The 18,395-nt window shown below is 42.4% G+C and overlaps 2 protein-coding genes across 3 annotated transcripts in view; one reads left to right on the top strand and one right to left on the bottom strand.

Annotated features, from left to right (window-relative positions):
* Positions 1 to 80: 80 nt before the first annotated feature.
* tmc6b (transmembrane channel-like 6b) overlaps positions 81 to 18,395 on the bottom strand; it is a 29,192-nt gene continuing 10,877 nt past the window's right edge. For both annotated transcript variants that reach the window (XM_079499641.1, XM_079499640.1), the window contains exons 3-21: positions 16,987 to 17,090; positions 16,714 to 16,896; positions 13,783 to 13,944; positions 13,526 to 13,634; positions 13,323 to 13,407; positions 11,974 to 12,237; positions 10,726 to 10,937; positions 10,366 to 10,510; positions 9,096 to 9,251; positions 7,964 to 8,142; positions 7,632 to 7,722; positions 7,334 to 7,431; positions 7,069 to 7,164; positions 6,380 to 6,455; positions 6,118 to 6,251; positions 4,614 to 4,790; positions 4,055 to 4,133; positions 3,704 to 3,793; positions 81 to 1,784 (exon numbers count right to left, since the gene is read on the bottom strand). In XM_079499641.1, coding sequence (XP_079355767.1) covers positions 1,770 to 1,784; positions 3,704 to 3,793; positions 4,055 to 4,133; positions 4,614 to 4,790; positions 6,118 to 6,251; positions 6,380 to 6,455; positions 7,069 to 7,164; positions 7,334 to 7,431; positions 7,632 to 7,722; positions 7,964 to 8,142; positions 9,096 to 9,251; positions 10,366 to 10,510; positions 10,726 to 10,937; positions 11,974 to 12,237; positions 13,323 to 13,407; positions 13,526 to 13,634; positions 13,783 to 13,944; positions 16,714 to 16,896; positions 16,987 to 17,090 — 2,455 coding nt within the window. In that variant the 3' untranslated portion in view covers positions 81 to 1,769. The remainder of the gene's footprint in view (positions 1,785 to 3,703; positions 3,794 to 4,054; positions 4,134 to 4,613; positions 4,791 to 6,117; positions 6,252 to 6,379; positions 6,456 to 7,068; positions 7,165 to 7,333; positions 7,432 to 7,631; positions 7,723 to 7,963; positions 8,143 to 9,095; positions 9,252 to 10,365; positions 10,511 to 10,725; positions 10,938 to 11,973; positions 12,238 to 13,322; positions 13,408 to 13,525; positions 13,635 to 13,782; positions 13,945 to 16,713; positions 16,897 to 16,986; positions 17,091 to 18,395) is intronic.
* LOC306921623 (elongation factor 1-beta-like) lies at positions 2,577 to 3,316 on the top strand (the record flags this gene model as incomplete). Its single annotated transcript, XM_079498841.1, has 1 exon — positions 2,577 to 3,316. The coding sequence occupies exon 1, from the start codon at positions 2,654 to 2,656 to the stop codon at positions 3,314 to 3,316; it is 663 nt and encodes a 220-aa protein (XP_079354967.1). The 5' UTR covers positions 2,577 to 2,653.

The following is an 18,395-nucleotide window of genomic DNA, read 5'->3' as shown; positions in this document are numbered from 1 at the left end:
ATTTGCTCCTACATTTGTACAGACAACAGCCGGGACAGCCCTACTAAAATAACAGAACAGTATTCAATACAAAAACACAATGAAATGATAAAACATAATTTAATTATAAAAGTACATGAAAACATATGATGTACAGCAAATTCATAAAAGACTATACAATTACATTGCGTTTTTTGTCATTTATTTTTTACTTAAGATGGCCTTATTCCAGTGTATTAACCTGGGTATTAACCAGCTACAACATATTTGAAATACATTAATGTCATCTAAGAACTTTGAGCTCTGAGAAACAATACTTAGGCACAGGGGTGTAATAACATTTAAGTATTCTTGTAATTTTAATATTTTATACTTAATGTTTGAATTTCCATTCCATTCAGTATGTGACAGAATTTCACACAGTACACAAGTGTACTTATGAGGATGTGTTTAACTGTGTGAGACACGGTGCTGCTGTAAAAGATGGCCAGTGAACATTCCCTGGACAAATGTTTAAAAGACCAATGCTTTTTGACAGGTTAACACAATGAAAGGCCATTGTAAAGTAAAATATACTTAATATTTCACCCACAACATTCAAAAGTATCTACAAAACATATACCCTGTTAAAAACTCCCAAATAACTGAAAATAAAAAGATGCTGTATAATCATAAAAAGATCAAAAACAGAATGCTACCTATATTTGTTCACAGTAGGTAAAAAAAAGTGCCAAGATGAAACATGAATGAAGATTAAATTTGCTTAGTTGAAAACATCTAAGTTAATAATAAAACAATATCTTCCTACAGTATATCAATCTATTTTATAGTGTGGGCACCTATCATCTTCATATTCAGAATAAGAACTTAATGTACAGTAGAACAATGCAACTTTTCAGCTACTCATTGTACAAATTCAACAGATGCAGCTATTACAAATTAGATTCAAGTTAAAGACTATTCTATTCCCAACATTTGTTTGAAATCAGTAAATCACTAATGACGCATGTACTGTAAGAAAGTGTGAGAAAGAATCAGATGAGTGGTTCTATCCTAATAGTACTGTTGTAAGAATCAGATGAGTGGTTCTATCCTAATAGTACTGTTGTAAGAATCAGATGAGTGGTTCTATCCTAATAGTACTGTTGTAAGAATCAGATGAGTGGTTCTATCCTAATAGTACTGTTGTAAGAATCAGATGAGTGGTTCTATCCTAATAGTACTGTTGTAAGAATCAGATGAGTGGTTCTATCCTAATAGTACTGTTGTAAGAATCAGATGAGTGGTTCTATCCTAATAGTACTGTTGTAAGAATCAGATGAGTGGTTCTATCCTAATAGTACTGTTGTAAGTGGTGGATGAGCACAGGTCTGCAGGTAGAATGGTTCTATCCTAATAGTACTGTTGTAAGTGGTGGATGAGCACAGGTCTGCAGGTAGAATGGCACTATTGCACTAGACAATGAGGGAATTAACAACGTTGAATTTATCTCGAGGCAGAATGTTTTTTCTTAAGTCTCCCACCCTCAGCACCGTCTTTCAATCGACCAAGGGCTGAAAATGTTTTGTCGGAACTGAATTAAACAAATGCCCTCCGCAGAGTGTGTAATATATTATGCATGTATTGTTTTCCCCCTCTAAAAGGCCCTGTCAGCTGCAGTATAATTCTCTGAATGAATTCCCATGCAACAGATTCCCACTTTCCAGTTTTGCCCTTGATGCCTTTCCAATTCTATCCATAGGATCTTAGTGCAAAGACAGGTGAGAAGGTTCTTCAGTGTAGCTGGAAGTTTAATAGGCAGAGTCCTAGGGAAATGCAGATATGACATGTTTGTGAAGTTATTTGATAAGCAATGTAAAATTGAGAGACCACCTCATTATACAAATTACTAAAATGATGGGAGCCGCCAACATCCTGGAAGAGACCACATCCCTTCAACATACAGAATGTTTTTATGTGTATTTACTATTTACATAATTTTCTGAAAGGGATGGGTGTATCTAAACTACAGCAGGAAAAACAATTATGTTTGGACGATGCCCACACACAAGGACACACACACACGCTTTAAGTAGATAAGGCGATACACAGCATTAAGATGGAGAGGTCGGTATGTACTGTACTATGAAATATTGTGTGTGGAACTATAAGTCCTCGCTATGCCCATACACTCCAACGTGCAATTAGCTTCAAGATCAGACACAGCTAGGTCAGACGTCATTGAACACCATATTTGGTGTGGTGGGTGCTGTGGAAGCTCCAACATGCGGATGGATCGAGTTGGAGTGACATCAGCGAGATGACAAAGGCATCCCACAAGAATAGAGCTATAAAGCAACTCTGCAACAAACTACTTTTATTACCGGTAGTTTAGTCTTGTATATAGGAACTTGAGGTTTAAATGTTCTCCACTAAATATCTTACTACTTTGCTGGTTGACTATTAAATGTTGTGAGCAAATCTGTAAGATATCTGTAGTTCCACCATTAAAGGTGTTAAAGTCAAGTTCTAGCGTACGTACTAGAATCAGCTAGTTAAACCGAGCTTGAGTCGTGTAGACTATTTTTCATAAACAGCTTCCTGCAGTGGGAAGCAGCTCGTTTCTGCTCCTCTTCTTCACGTTAATTAAATATTTGATTAATTACTTTACATTTATTATAACCTCACTAACATCATGGGATTTGGTGACTTGAAAACCTCCAGCGGCCTGAAGGTTCTCAACGACTTCCTGGCGGATAAGAGATACATTGAAGGAGATGTTCCCTCCCAAGCAGACATCGCTGTGTTCGATGCGATCTTGTCTCCTCCACCTGCTGACTTGCTCCATGCTCTGTGTTGGTACAACCATATCCTGTCCTACCAGAAAGACAAGACCAGTCTACCCGGGGTAAAGAAACCTCTGAGTGAGTACGGTCCAGTGGGCGTGGCTGACAGCACAGCCTATGCAGGGCCTAGGCTTGAGGAAGACTTTGATCTGTTTGAATCTGATGACGAAGAGGAGAGTGCCAGATTGAAGGAGGAGCGTATAGCAGCCTACAATGCTAAGAGGGCTACAAAACGAGCTCTCATTGCCAAGTCGACAATCGTGTTGGATGTGAAGCCATGGGATGACGAGACAAACATGGTCAAAGTGGAGGAATATGTCAGAAGTATTCAAATGGATGGATTACTGTGGGGACAATCCAGGCTGCTTCCCATTGGTTACGGCATCAAGAAGCTGGAGATAGGCTGTGTGGTGGAGGATGACAAGGTGGGAACAGACATATTGGAGGAACAGATCACAGCGTTTGAGGATTATGTTCAGTCCGTGGATGTTGTTTCCTTCAACAAGATCTAACACCCTCCTACACACTCAGACCATGGAGCAACACGCACTGCAAACACTTTCCTGGGGTTTTTATATGGGTAGTATGTGTTTTTAGATATTTTAGTATTTCAAAGTGCCAGTGATGTCATGGATGGTCTCACTTCCATCCTGGACTACATGTTGTCTCAGTAAGACAGCCTCTCCACAAGGAGGAGCAGTGCACCAAGGCATTATAGGAATTGTAGACCAGGAAGGAAGGAAGACCAGTGTCCATGACATCACAGACAAAAATATCTAAAAACACATGGATTCACATACAAACCCCAGGAAAGTGTTTATTGTCTCCCAAACATCATTAAAATAGATCTGGTTGCAAAAGGGGTGAAGTGGCCCATTAAGTGTCGTTTACGGACTGACCTGGCTGGTGAGTCTGCGAGGAGAAGAGATTCGTTTCTGCTCATGGATCGCCTGGAGGCGGGTGATCAGAAACTTCTTATCCTCTCCCTCCTGCACATGTAGAGAGGGAGGTAGGGAAGGAACAAGTTGAGTAGGAGGGAGGGTAGTTTTTTTTAATATAACTTTATTTTGCAGTTTTTTTTAATATTGTAAACATGTACACAATATACAAAAGACCACATAGCCTATACATACCAATATACAATCGATATCAGTAAAACATTTTATACTACATAGCCCTAATTTGTGTGTGAGTGCGTGCGTGACATGCATGTGTATGTGTGCTACATGCGTGCGCGTGTGTGTTCTTACATTCTCGATCTGTTCCTGTAGTAAATTGACAATTTTCCTTTGTCCATCCAGAACCTGACTGTAGAAGTAGATGACAATCCTGATGGGGGCGGACACACACACACACACACACACACACACACACACACACACACACACACACACACACACACACACACACACACACACACACACACACACACACACACACACACACACACACACACACACACACACACACACACACACACACACACACACACACACACAGGTTCATTATGTGTGTATAGTTCCATAATAAGGATAAGGAAGTAAGGAATGTGTGTGTGTGTGTGTGTGTGTGTGTGTGTGTGTGTGTGTGTGTGTGTGTGTGTGTGTGTGTGTGTGTGTGTGTGTGTGTGTGTGTGTGTGTGTGTGTGTGTGTGTGTGTGTGTGTGTGTGTGTGTGTGTGTGTGTGTGTGTGTGTGTGTGTGTGTGTGTGTGTGTGTGTGTGTGTGTGTGTGTGTGTGTGTGTGTGTGTGTGTGTGTGTGTGTGTGTGTGTGTGTGTGTGTGTGTGTGTGTGTGTGTGTGTGCCCTCACAGGAAGATGCCTGCGACCAGGAACAGGAACATGGGGTTCTCCACCAGGTAGGAGTGAGCCTGGGCCAGCCAAGACAGGCTGGGATTGTGTTTCTCCAGCTCTGCCATCCACACCTTCCCTGATTCAAACATGGTCTTCAGCTGACGGAACGGACCGCAGGACTGGGAGGGGTGGAGACTGGGGCAGTAGAGTGGAGTGGGAGTACGGAATGGTGAGAAGTTGGGAGATGTGTGCTTGTGTTTATTGAATGCATATATAAGTTAACTGGTTCAGTGTAGTTCAGTGCAGTGCACAAGATGTCTACTTTATGTCTATTTAATTAATTTGTTTTGATATTTTTACTTTATTCATTTATTATCATTAAAAATATAACTGCAGTTTGTTCGCAAACCATGTGCCTCATTTGCAATTTGCTTTGAGAAAACACATCCACTAAGTGCTGTTTTAAACATGCATAAAAGTTATTTAATACTTTCAACTTCACACGTCTCACCACAAGTCACAATGCTTTGTTAACACAAAGTACAGCAGCAGCGCTAGAAGCTAGAAGCTAAAAAATAAATAAACAGTTTCTGTCTGCGCCTGTAGCAACACGTCTTAGGCCCCTTTTCCACCGGTTGGTTCCCAATGGGAACCGGTTCAGTTCTTTTTGGTTCCATGAGCCAGAGCTCCAAAATTGGAACGTTAATTATGAATTGTGTGGGAAAAACTATTCCTATATTAAACTGTTATCACCATGAAACTTCCCCAGTTGATTACTTACACGAAGACAATGATTTATTGTATTACACATTTTACATTTTTAAATATGCAAATGGGGCATTATGCAGGAAAATATGCAAAATAATAGAAAATATGAAAAAGCTACTACTGTGGAAGGGTTATCATGTATTCATTTACTTGTATTGATCCTATAAACAATTTAATATAGGTCTAGTTTTTCCCACCAATTTTGGAGCTCTGGCTCATGGACTAAGAACCAAAAAGAAGTGAAGCGGTTCCCATTGGGAACCAACCGGTGGAAAGGGGGTCTCAGTGTGCTCACTTCCTAAGCCAGGTTGTGTAAGCCAGGGGTTCTCAACGTTTTTGGCCGGGGACCCCCGGAAATGCTTTGGCAATGTCTCGGGACCCCCGCCCCGCCCCCTCCCAACCCCCAATATAAATTGACTGCTACAATAACCTTAACCCATAAATTATGTTATAATTTAGCTATTGAAAAATAGCAGATCTACAAGCTCATAGCGCGCCACTCGGTGGCGCGCTATGAGCTTGTAGATCTGCTATTTTTGAAAAATCGTGATTTTTTTTTTGTCTTTTTTTAATCTTTTTTTTTGGAAAATAATTTGGGGACCCCCTAAAAAAATTTGGCGACCCCCCGAGGGGTCGCGACCCACGGGTTGAGAACCCCTGGTGTAAGCTGCCGTTCAAACAGCGCAAGGAATGCACATGAGCATGTGTGTGTGTGTGTGTGTGTGTGTGTGTGTGTGTGTGAAAACGTGTGTACCTCCACATAGTGTATGTGACGCATACAGTGGAACACAGGAAGGAGGGGAAACACAGCAGCGTAATGAAGATGGTAGTCATCTGGCTTGCTCTGTAGGGCTTCCTGGGAGCCTGGCAGTTCAACATCAGACTGCCCTGAATGGACATGGGACACAATTAGCAGTTATTACAATATTTCCAGATACAGCTTTACACAATAAGACATGTTTTAGGACATCTTGTTTTTTACTGGAGTGTGATGTGGTGGATCTGTGCAAGGTTACCTCCTTAACATAGAAGAGTAGCAGGAGTTTCAGAATCTGTACTGCTGGCAGCAGAGGTGTGAACAGAAGCCCCAACCTGAACAAAGAAATGGAAACACTTTATTTTCATTTTGTCCCTATTTGCAATACCTTGCCGGTATTGCAACAGGCCATGTTATCCTTTTTAAAATTTTAAATGAGATAAGGCACTTCTCTGTCCACTCCTCCGTACCTGATGTTAGCCTCCATGGAAGTTAACCTTAAAGGACCACCATGCTGATCTCAACATGTCAAATTACCTGAATAATAATGAATTCGCTTTAAAATCCCATAGACTTGGCTGTCATATGACGTAATCTTCAAAAGCCATGTATTGGAAGCCCTAAAAAATAATGTATTTTATCTTTGTTCATAAAACAGTCTTTGTGGAACTCTACATTTAGGACGGCTGACCCCTTTTGGTGACATGTCATACTTCAAGCTATGTCCGACGGTATTACAACATTGTCGCACTTCGGTTCTGTAGAAATGCTGATCCAAACGATTTCACACTCAACACTGCACTCACTTGGACCTCAGAAATATACACGCCCAGTGTGAGATGTCAAGAGACCACAGTGTCTATACCTCAGAGCCATGGTATGTGGTTATTACACCACTGATATCACATGAGCTACCTGTTTTATAAGATTATTCTATTCTATTCTTACCATGCCAATGTCTGTCCATAGATGAGTTCAAGCACATGCCTGGCAATATCAAACACAGGTCTCCTCTTTCTCTTCAGTACACGCTGAGAAAATAATCTGCAGACAAGAAACCAAAGTTAACAGAAGATTAGGCCAAGAGAATGGTACAGAAAAAGAGCTAGATAGAAATAGATAGAGATAGCATAGAAAGAGAGAGGGGGGATGGGGGGCCATGGGGGGATTATACACAAACATCTCTATGACTGATTCTGAGAGAGATTCACACCTCCAGAGGAACTCTCCAAAGAATGTGTCCAGTAGAGTGAAGATGAAGTCCATGATAAGGAAGCGGTACAACTCTTGCCCTACAAAGCTCTCCCAGCACTGAGCACAACATGAACACACACACACGCACACAATTATATACAGAAAACAGGCCATATCAAAAGTGAAAGATATCTTCAATTGGACTGTGCACAGTGATGAACCATGTAGTAGGATTGAATCCCACCAGAACATTCTCTCCTGGGAAACTACAAAAATACTACTAAGATTTGAATTAAAAAATGAAATTTTCATGCTACCTGTAGACCGAGGGTCTGAGGTTCCACCGCCACCCTGCCCAGCCAATGGTAGCACAGCACCCCAAGTACGCTCACTTTGAGCATTAAGTTCCTATAACACACACACACACACACACACACACACACACACACACACACACACACACACACACACACACACACACACACACACACACACACACACACACACACACACACACACACACACACACACACACACACACACACACACACACACACACACACACACACACACACACACACACACACAGCTAAATAAATCATCAATGTTGTGCATTTGGTTACAGGGAGGCGTAGCACCAACCCCCTACCTGCAGATGGCGATGTAGGTGCGTACGCTAGGGGACTCATATTCCTCCATCCAACCTGCAGCATTGAAGAGTCCTGGAAGCAGCAGGTTGATGAGAGACACGACCACAGGGAGAGCCAAAAGGCTAGCTTCCTTCAGTAGGGGGTCAGTGTTTGCAGACTTAGCCCTATCCTGGAGGTCCTGTTGGTGGGGTGGGGAAAGGAAAGTGACATGTAGAAGGCTTAAACTTAAGTGTATGCTCTGTCCCACAACTGTGTCATGCATGGAAAATAGCTTGTGACACGTTGTGATCTTGTAGGTCGGCTAGTATGAAATGGGGCTTTAGAATTAGTGGTTGAAGAGACTGGTCCATAACGGTAAGGTTGTAGATTCATCCAGAGTAATATAATAAGAGAGTGGCGACACTAGCGTTGACTCCCATTGTAACAATGGAATGCGGAAGTGCTCATTCTATCTCAATGGGATAGTTCCAGCCATAGGAGCAATGTTTGGAACTATAGCCCATAGACACCCTATGTCCATCAACAGCCACATATCCAAATAAACCACTTGAGCTTAGGTGTAGGAAAAAAGAGGACTGTAGTGTGGACAGAGTCAATCTGGTATCAGTTTAATAGTATGTATAGAGGATATAAGTCATTATGGTGCTTGCAGCATGCATGATTTTGGCCAGCTAACATGATCATTAAATGTCACACTGTGCGACATCAAATTGCATCCACCTTGTCAGACTATGTGAGTTGAATTTAGTCTAGCTGTCATACTGTGCAAGGAAACTAGGACCTACATCTGAAATTGAAATAGCCAGGGCAATATTTTACCTCGAGAAAACAAGACAAAAAAAGGAAAGAAGGATATAGTCTTTTCAGAAGAGGACAACAAGTTGGCTATTCTCTAAAAGTAGCTGATAATACAGTATGCACGTGCCAAGTGGTACAGCTGGGCATAATGAAAATGGACAAGCCACCCTGGCTGACAGGTGACTATATCAGTGAAAGAGAAAATAAGAGAGGAAATAAGACAGACTGGTCTTAAAGAGAGTTGTGCAAAACAGTGAATAAAAACAAAATTGTATGCATGTTTTAATCTGTTAAGGTGTTAATTAAATGTCTTTCATCCTACAAGCGGTTCACCTTATGCATGTGCTCAGAGAAGAAGTAAATGGCGACAGTACAGCTAATGGTGCTGCCGATACAGATAGACCAGGCTAGAGCATGGACCATCAGCCTCACCAGCCTCTGGCACAACGTCTTCTGGACATCATTACGGTTCACATCTGACAACAACTCCTGCAGAGGATGGAGACAGAGAGACAGTCAGTGTGTGTGTGTGTGTGTGTGTGTGTGTGTGTGTGTGTGTGTGTGTGTGTGTGTGTGTGTGTGTGTGTGTGTGTGTGTGTGTGTGTGTGTGTGTGTGTGTGTGTGTGTGTGTGACTGAGTGCTCATTTTGTACACTGTACATACAGTATAAAATTGGGATATAATATTCCATTATGGGAATTTCACCCATAATGCAACATAAGTGTAATTACTCTAGCACCACCTCTAAGCCAAACTTTTGACTTGCACACAAATATCAAAATCTAATGGACAGATTGCCATTACTTTACTGAGCACATTCCTGCTCCCTGGAAGTTGATGACCTGATGATGATGACACAGGACCCATGACCGATAGATATAAGGATAGGTGTAAGGTATAAGGATGATGATGACACAGGACCCATGACCGATAGATATAAGGATAGGTGTAAGGTATAAGGATGATAAGGTATGTCATAATCTATTACTACACAGCTTCTAGGATTAACCCTTACTGATTATGCTGACCTGGGAATGGACAGAAGTGTTGGATATTGCATGCTCTTCCTCCAGCTCCAACACTTCTTCCAATGTCCAGGTGGGTGGAAGGAGCAGCAGACTATACTCCACTGCTTCTGATCATTATCTGCCATTTAACTATCAATATTGGAGTTGGACACGCCCCCAAGGCGCAGCCTTACATCCTTGGTGTAAATTGCACCATAGATCATATGCGTTTGTTTTATGGCATGACGGCAAAGCATATTTCTCATGTGGGTACAATGACATGTACTGTGTAAAGGCTTTTGCACACCAAGCCCAAATTGTCATGCAAAATAAGTGGATAACTTAAATTTGACGGTGTCTCGAGGAAGGAATGTGTGAGAGAACATAATGTGAGTGGAGTGTGGGGGATAGAAAGATGACAAGAAGGGAGGGTCAGAGAAAGAATGTGTGAGATCATCACATTCCTGTCCACTAATTATGTTCCCTGGAGAGGGAGACTGAGAGAAACTGAGACTGAGAGTGGGTTTATCTCAATGTATGTTTCTGTGTGCATGTTTCTTTGCATGCGTGCAGTGCGTGCGTGCGTGCGTGCGTACCTTGATCTGGGTGCTGATGTTATCTCTCATGAGTTTAATGGAAAACTTCTTGCTGACTTTAAAATCCCAGGAAGAGAAGACCTTGACAGCTAGCATGCCATGAGACTTGTATAGATGGAAACTCCGTCCAAACGACTGGGACATGCTGTTAGGAAGAAGCACAGAAGAGATACTTTTTTTCATATGAAGTGCAAGCTTTTCTGTATAATAATGTGTCATGTAATGTTCATTTTCATACTGTGTTCACAAAAAACTATTGTTAGTCACGCACGCGCGCACGCACGCACGCACGCACACACGCACACACGCACACACACACACACACACACACACACACACACACACACACACACACAGTACCTGTACACTAGTATGATGCAGGTGATGAAATAGGCCAATACTATAGTGAAGAAGTAAGCCAGAGGCATGTTGTAGGAGAGATCGGGGGACAGACAGTCTTCCTGCCCTGTGCCATTGGACAGCGTCAGGTTCTGTCGCCCACCCATGCAGCTCTTATTGAGGGTTAAGTTACTGTAGTAACCGTAGTACATCACCGAGTCTGAGAAGTAGCCCTGAGACAGCAACGGAGAAACAATGCTTAGGAGTTGAACCACAATGGAGTGAAATCACATAATGTATTGTTATATAGTTTCCATTGGTTAAATATTTATACCCACAGACAAACATAACCACTTTCAACCTGGTGTCCCTATTTTGGGCAAATGTTTCATAGATTAATTAAAATAAATAGCACAAAAAGCTGATGTACAAGCTCGTAATGCAGTGCGATGCAATGCATTCTGAGATTGTAGATGGGCTGTTTTCACCACTTACAGAATGTGCAACACTGTCATACAACACAGTAGTAGGGCATTCATTTAAAGGGAAAAAACGAAACGTTACGGTAAGACTATATTAAGGTCAGGTCTATAATGCATTATAAGTGCATTGATAATGCATTATAATGCACTTACGGTATAAGGCTTCAACTTGTTATGAATGTTTATAATTATGCATAACAACTTATAACAAAGACATGTTATAACTGACTACGTTAGTTATAATGTGCTGTTCCACTGAACTAATGCATTATAACCAGCACTTATAATACGTCATAAACGTTATTCAAACATGATTATAAACATGCTTTATATAATGCATTATAGACCCGAACTTAATATACAGTCTTACCAAAGTTACAATATTGAAACACAATGTTTCTGCCCAAAAGCAACAACATGCTATTTGTTGTTGTTCACATTATCTGTTCATCATGTCAGAATTACATTTTGCACATACTGTACACAAAATTCAACTTGGTTTGTTGCCCTCTAAGCACCATACAACACAACAGATACTGTATGCACATTGAGTACAGCTCTATATCACTTATCAAACATGTGGTTGAACCCATTTTTACTACTACCAGCTGCTGGTCTGCTGAATTCCACACATAAAATAAAGACATATGTTATGTTTCTACAGTAACAACATAAAGCCTCAAAGCTTTTACTGAAAGCTCATGTTTCTCGTGTTTAGGAGCATTACCATAGTGTGCCAAACACGAGAAACACAAGAAACAATACGGATACCCTTCCAGGTTCTTACCTCACCAGTGAACAGCTCAAGCCCAGAGCTGTGGCCCTGGCCCAGGGAGGACTGAGGCCCCGGGGGATACACCGCCTGGGGCAGCACCAGGAAGGCCCCAATCAACAGGAACAGGAATACGTTGAAGAAGAGGAGGGTTTTGAGGAAGATGAAATAGGAGAGGACGCCGGTGCCGAAGCGGCCACTCACCCTCTTCAGCGCTACATGCCAGAGCTGGAGGGAGTGCATGAAAGACAGCCAGCTGTACCAGGACTGTCTCGCTGCCTGGAGAGAAGAGGAGAGAGAAGGAAAGGGAAGGGTTGGGTGGAAGGTTCATATTCCTGATAGTGTTGCTTGTTATGAGAAGAAAGGCTAGCAACTGACCTCAACATTAATTCCATCCAAGTTCAGATTTCATCTGTTACTAAATGATACACTATCATAACAAACAATACTTTGCGCAGGATAAAATAAAACGTTAAGACATTTTCCTTTGTTTCATTGCTCTTTAGATTTATGGGGCGAAATAGTCAACATGTGTTTGTGGTTTGTTTGTGTATGGTTGTGTGTGCGTGTGCGTGTGTGTGTGTGTGTGTGCATAACTTAAAATAGTGACTCACACACTAGGGATATAAAGTATTGGCCAACAGGCTCTACTACCTTTACAGACTTTACAGACAGTATATAACATATCTGTTGCTTGTTTGTGTGTGTACGTGCGCAAGAGTGCAAGACTCATTAATCTATTTTCTAAAACCCTATTTGAACTCAAAACATTTCACAACTTTCAGAACTGTCTCAGTGCCCATAGACTCCTCTTCTAATGCATGATGCATGCAGCCTCTCTCACACAGCTGATACAGTTAGTACACCTTTGTCCAAGGTTATTGTCACAGCTTGCCGATTAAATCAAGTAGATGCAAAATACCCCCGAAAGTAACATGGTATTGGTTTTCCACACGTCTTAACATTGTTTGTGAATTACACACACCTGTGCCCTGTTGATTACATCCTCCTGGCCTTGACTAGTGGCTCAAAGTCAGCGGACAGACAGACAGACAAATGCACCAGGCGCCGAACGTTTCTCTGTTTTTAAGCGCATTTTTAAGCCAATGCGTAAGTAATGGGCTAGCATGTGTTGCAAATTTCCATCCTACGGCAGCAGAAAAACTTAAATTCCATCCACGTCAATAGGAATTTGATCAGACATTACACTTGGTTACACTTTATTCAGTTCTTTCTTGACCTCGGAATCGACTTTTGTACCATAGTTGCTCAAGATATCCTGTTAACAGACGAGATGAGTGGAGGACATGAAATACAGGAAGTAGAATGGCAAAAGAAAGAATAGGCGAGAGATGGCGACTCACGGTGATGATGTTATACTTGAGCTGCTTGCAGCAGGGGATTTTACTGTTGGAGAAGGAACGCCTCGGCTTATCCAATGCCTGCCTCCTGGAGAGACAAAGAGTGTGGGAGAGAGAGACCGGAGAAAAAGACAACCACAAAGACAATTACAAAGTCATACAAAGACCATGAAACAACATGAACACACTGTCCTACCATAACATACCTGAATTCCATCTTCTCAGGCAAGCTGAGTGGCATGGCCCTGAGCATCCTTACCCTGTCACTCACTGACAAGTTCTGCAAGTTGGTCACCAGCTGCTCGCTCTTATTCCCTGGAACACATGGCATAGTCACACATGGTATGGGTTATGTTGCACACAGTATTCATTTAACTCTGTAAAACTGTAAAAAGATCCACTTTGGTTAACGTGTGAGAGACATGCAGAGAGAGTGTGTGTCCATGTCTGTGTCTCCACTCACACTCTCCATCGGTTTCCAATAAGTCCATTTCCACCATGTACCCTCGTATGGAGGGCCGTGCGGAGCGGGAGAAGTCTTTGATGGCGGGACGGCTCTGCCTCCGTCTCCTCAGCTGCATAGTCCTGTTGTAGTACTGAGAGATAATGGCCCCACGGCTGCGACCTGGGAAATAAATAATATTCATTCAGACCTATTTGATCCTGTGGGGGAAATTCAGTTTCCAGCATTACCCAGCTGATTGCTGCTCATGCGATGCGAGTGTGTGGTCTAGCAGAGCCAACACCAACTCGGGACTCCTGAATGGCTGCCCTCCATGCTCTCCTATCTAGCATCAGTCTTTTTTTTTTTCTTTTTTTTTATCCCACAATTTTGCAACCCATTTTTTTCACCCCAGGTGTCAATTATCTAAAGTAATCCTGGGCGCTACACTTCCTCTGCCAACCTGGGGGGGCAGCGGACTGACCTCATGCTTCCTTCTATGCATGAGGAGTCCAAGCAGCTTCTTTTCACCAGGGGGGAATTTCGCCGGCCGGACGTAGCACGCGGAAGGAACACGTTATTCCGACCAGTTCCTTTCCCCTCCATCAGGCGCCCCGGCTGGCCAGGGGGAGGTAGTTTAGAGACCAGGATTACTGCATGTTTTTTGTGAGGGTACCTAGCCTATGGGACACGAGGAGAACATGCAAACTCCACACAGAAAGGCCCTTTCGCCAACCCCGCCTCGGTATGGGCAATGATGACGCAGGGGAGGGAACACGCCCCCAGCGCCCACATCATCCCCAGCGGGAATCGAACCCAGGACCTTCTAGCTGTGAGGCGACAGCACTACAGACTGTGCCACCGTGCCCCCCTCATCAGGGTCTTGAGCTCAACAGTGTTGTTTGCTAAGCTGTTGTGCCACGTAGGTAGTGCGCTTCTTGCCTTGCCCTGTGTTGGTTTCCATAGTGTCAGTAGGTCAGTTTGCTTGCCTGGGTGCCTGACGCAGTACCCTTCCAACCTGACCCATGATAGGTCCCCGTAGAGAGCCACATTTCTGATGGTGCGGTTGAACATGCTTCAACAGCAGCCCTGCTGGTCGTTCCACCCACAAGGCTAAAAACTAAAGATCGAGCCTTTGCTAGTTTCGCCCCCAGGCTATGGAATGACCTCCCGGAGCACCTGAAATCTGTGGCCTCAGTGGACCTTTTTAAAAAACATTTAAAGACCCACCTCTTTAGACAGGCCTTTGCAACATAGTGCTGTATTGATCTCTTGATTATTATTATTTATTTTTACCAGTGCCGTTTGTTATGTTTTCTCTTTCTTTGCTTTAATTTTCATTATTCTTATTTTTATTATTAATATTACTATTGTTACTATTGATATTTTTTGCTTTTATTGTTGTGTAGCACTTTGTGACTGATGTCTGTGAAATGTGCTCTATAAATAAAATGTACTTACTTACTTACTTACTTCAGATCTGAAGAGCAGATCACTGTTCAACTTTTATGGCGCACAATTATGGACACATTGAAAACTGTTGCAGAAAGATAGACAAGTTCTGAAAAGGATTAAAAATAGTCTTTGAAAGAAGGATAAGCTTCACGGAACGTCTCAGCTGGATCCCAGCTTTATTGTCATTTATTTATTTTTACTTGAATGCATTTTATTTTACTACTGTTCTTCTGGTAATGTCAATGGTGGCATCTAAGTATTATCTACATATCTGTTGTTTTATTATCCTGTACATTAGTTACAAATCACACCCGTGTGAAGTGAGGGGTGCTCTTAACATCTTTCAGTGATGTAATGATGATGTAAAACAAACAGTGACAAAACAAACATTAAATTCTCTGTATTGTCAATGGCGTTTTTAAAACAAACATTGAACTAAAAACAAACATTAAGGAGGGGCTAGCGCCCCTCAGAAATAAGCAAAAACATCCATTCCAGTACCAACTCCTAGGGCTCCATCTTGCGCCACCCCTTATCCCTAAACTTATTTGCCATCTTTTACTATTTTAAAACGTTTAAAAATAGTTAAACTAGCCAATCTACATTGACACGTTGTTAGCTTGTAGATCGGCTATTTGTACTATTTTTAAATGGTTTAAAATAGTAAAAAATGGCAAATAAGTTTAGGGATAAGGGGTAAGGGGTGGCGCAAGATATAGGGCCTAGAATACTTTCGTTAACAAAGTTAACACATTGCAATAAATTCTAGTTTTCAGACTGGCTCTGTCAACAGTGATACAGGGAAGTGTGTATGTGTATAAAATTTTGCATCTCATCTACCAGCGTGATAGGAAGTAGGCACTGTTGAGACACTCCACACTCTCCAGTCTGTCTGTCTGTCTGTCTGTCTGTCTGTCCCCCTCTCCCTCCAGGGAGACTTAATATTGGTAAAACAAAGCATCTCACACCGGTCTAGACGGCGATCATGGAAACAGATCCATAATCATTTCTGTGAGGTTAGGGTTAGGCAGGGCAACACAGCAATGTGAGGTTAGGGTTAGGCAGGGCAACACAGCAATGTGAGGTTAGGGTTAGGCAGGGCAACACAGCAATGAAAGAGGGAGTCCCAGTCTGTCTTAGGGTTAGGCAGGGCAACACAGCAATGAAAGAGGGAGTCCCAGTCTGTCTTAGGCAGGGCAACACAGCAATGAAAGAGGGAGTCCCAGTCTGTCTTAGGCAGGGCAACACAGCAATGAAAGAGGGAGTCCCAGTCTGTCTTAGGCAGGGCAACACAGCAATGAAAGAGGGAGTCCCAGTCTGTCTTAGGCAGGGCAACACAGCAATGAAAGAGGGAGTCCCAGTCTGTCTTAGGGTTAGGCAGGGCAACACAGCAATGAAAGAGGGAGTCCCAGTCTGTCTTTCTCACTGTCTTTACTCGCTCGGTCACTCACTCAGAGACCTCCTTTCATCACTTTCTCTCTTTCCATCTGTACTTACCGATGGTGCGACTGGGCATGGAGGACAGGACAGACTGGGTGGCAGCAGACCAGCGTTCAGCAATCAGTGGGTCAAGGTCAACGTCCCTCTCCTCCTCCTCTTCCTCACTGCTACCCCACCGTCTCCCCCTCCCACCATCTCCCCATGGCTCTTGACCTTGGTTGGACAGCTGGGCCACCGTGTCTGAAGAAGGAAACCAAAACACATAATGGGCCGTATTCACACAGCAGGCATTTTGCTCTGACCTCAGACACGCACACAGACACACAGTACCTCGTTGCTCCTCATCCAGTTGTAGTTGCTGGAGCAGTTGTAGTTGCTGGAGCTCAACCAGCTCGTTGAAAGATTCATGGACACCCTCCTCATCCACAGGACTCCTGACGCACACACACACACACACACACACACACACACACACACACACACACACACACACACACACACACACACACACACACACACACACACACACACACACACACACACACACACACACACACACACACACACACACACACACACACACACACACACACACACACACACACACACACACACACACACACACACACACGTCACCAATGTTCACTGCATGCATGCTAATAAAGGTTACTGAAAAAAGATAGATGAAGAGAGAGGGAAAATGAGGAGACGATTCTGGTTTTCAGAGTTCATTGACACACTCACAATAGCCCAAGTACCACTGGTCACTGACCTCTCCTCAAAAGTAAACATAGATGTATAATGTGACTTTTTGAAAATGTATGCATAATTACGGTCTGACAACTAACTTAAATAGTAGTAAACTACAATTTAAAATGATCATTTTCTAATATCTCATTTCGGAATGACATGACCTCAGATGGTTCAAGCCTATATATGCTCAAGGGAACCATGAAGGCAATCCGTTATCATTAACAAAACATAAACAGAAAAAGAAATACAATCACAAACACACAGTTGAATCAGAAAGTTCAACATTTTTATTCCATAAACACGTATTACCTTAATTAACTGCAGTGTCTTGCGACTATCAGGGTATTTGTGTGTTATGTATTTGTGAATTACTGTGCAGTCCTAGTGTATGCACACACAAGTACACAGCAAACATACAAATATACTAACATACGGGTCTTTTTTGTACCCTGCCTCTACCTCCATTTAGCCAAACCTTTCAACTATACACTAAATGAGAAAAAACAAGTACCTTTCTTTAGACACTAGAGTAGAGCCTGCTTTACAATAGCCTTCATTGCAGTGTACCATACTCATACTGTAGGTCTGGGGAAACCTTGTTTACACACGTTCCTGTCTTAACAAGAAATCAAAGAGCCAAGCTAACCCTGTCATCTCTTTATCGTCTCCCAAGTCTCTGGGAGGACACACAACAACTGGACAGACACGCGCAGGACAGGGAAGAAAGAGAACTTACGGAGAACTCAGAGGCTGTGAATACATAAGGAGAACTTTTAAATAGGAATAGAGAGCAAAAGTACAGTACTGCTGCACTGTTAATTGTATTGACATCAGCAATATTTAAACATTAAATTTCAATTAGATCAACCGACAACCACTGTAGTAGTTGCAATTACAAAGAGTGCAGTAATAGAATTGTGAACGGCAAATCATTCAATATTAGTGATTCATAACCGTGTTTTATTATTATTGGTACATTGATAAAG

The sequence above is a fragment of the Electrona antarctica genome, assembly GCF_951216825.1.
Source record: "Electrona antarctica genome assembly, chromosome: 4".
Lineage (NCBI taxonomy): Eukaryota > Metazoa > Chordata > Actinopteri > Myctophiformes > Myctophidae > Electrona > Electrona antarctica.
Note: the sequence above shows the minus strand (reverse complement) of the source record. Positions and strands in the feature narration are given on the sequence as shown.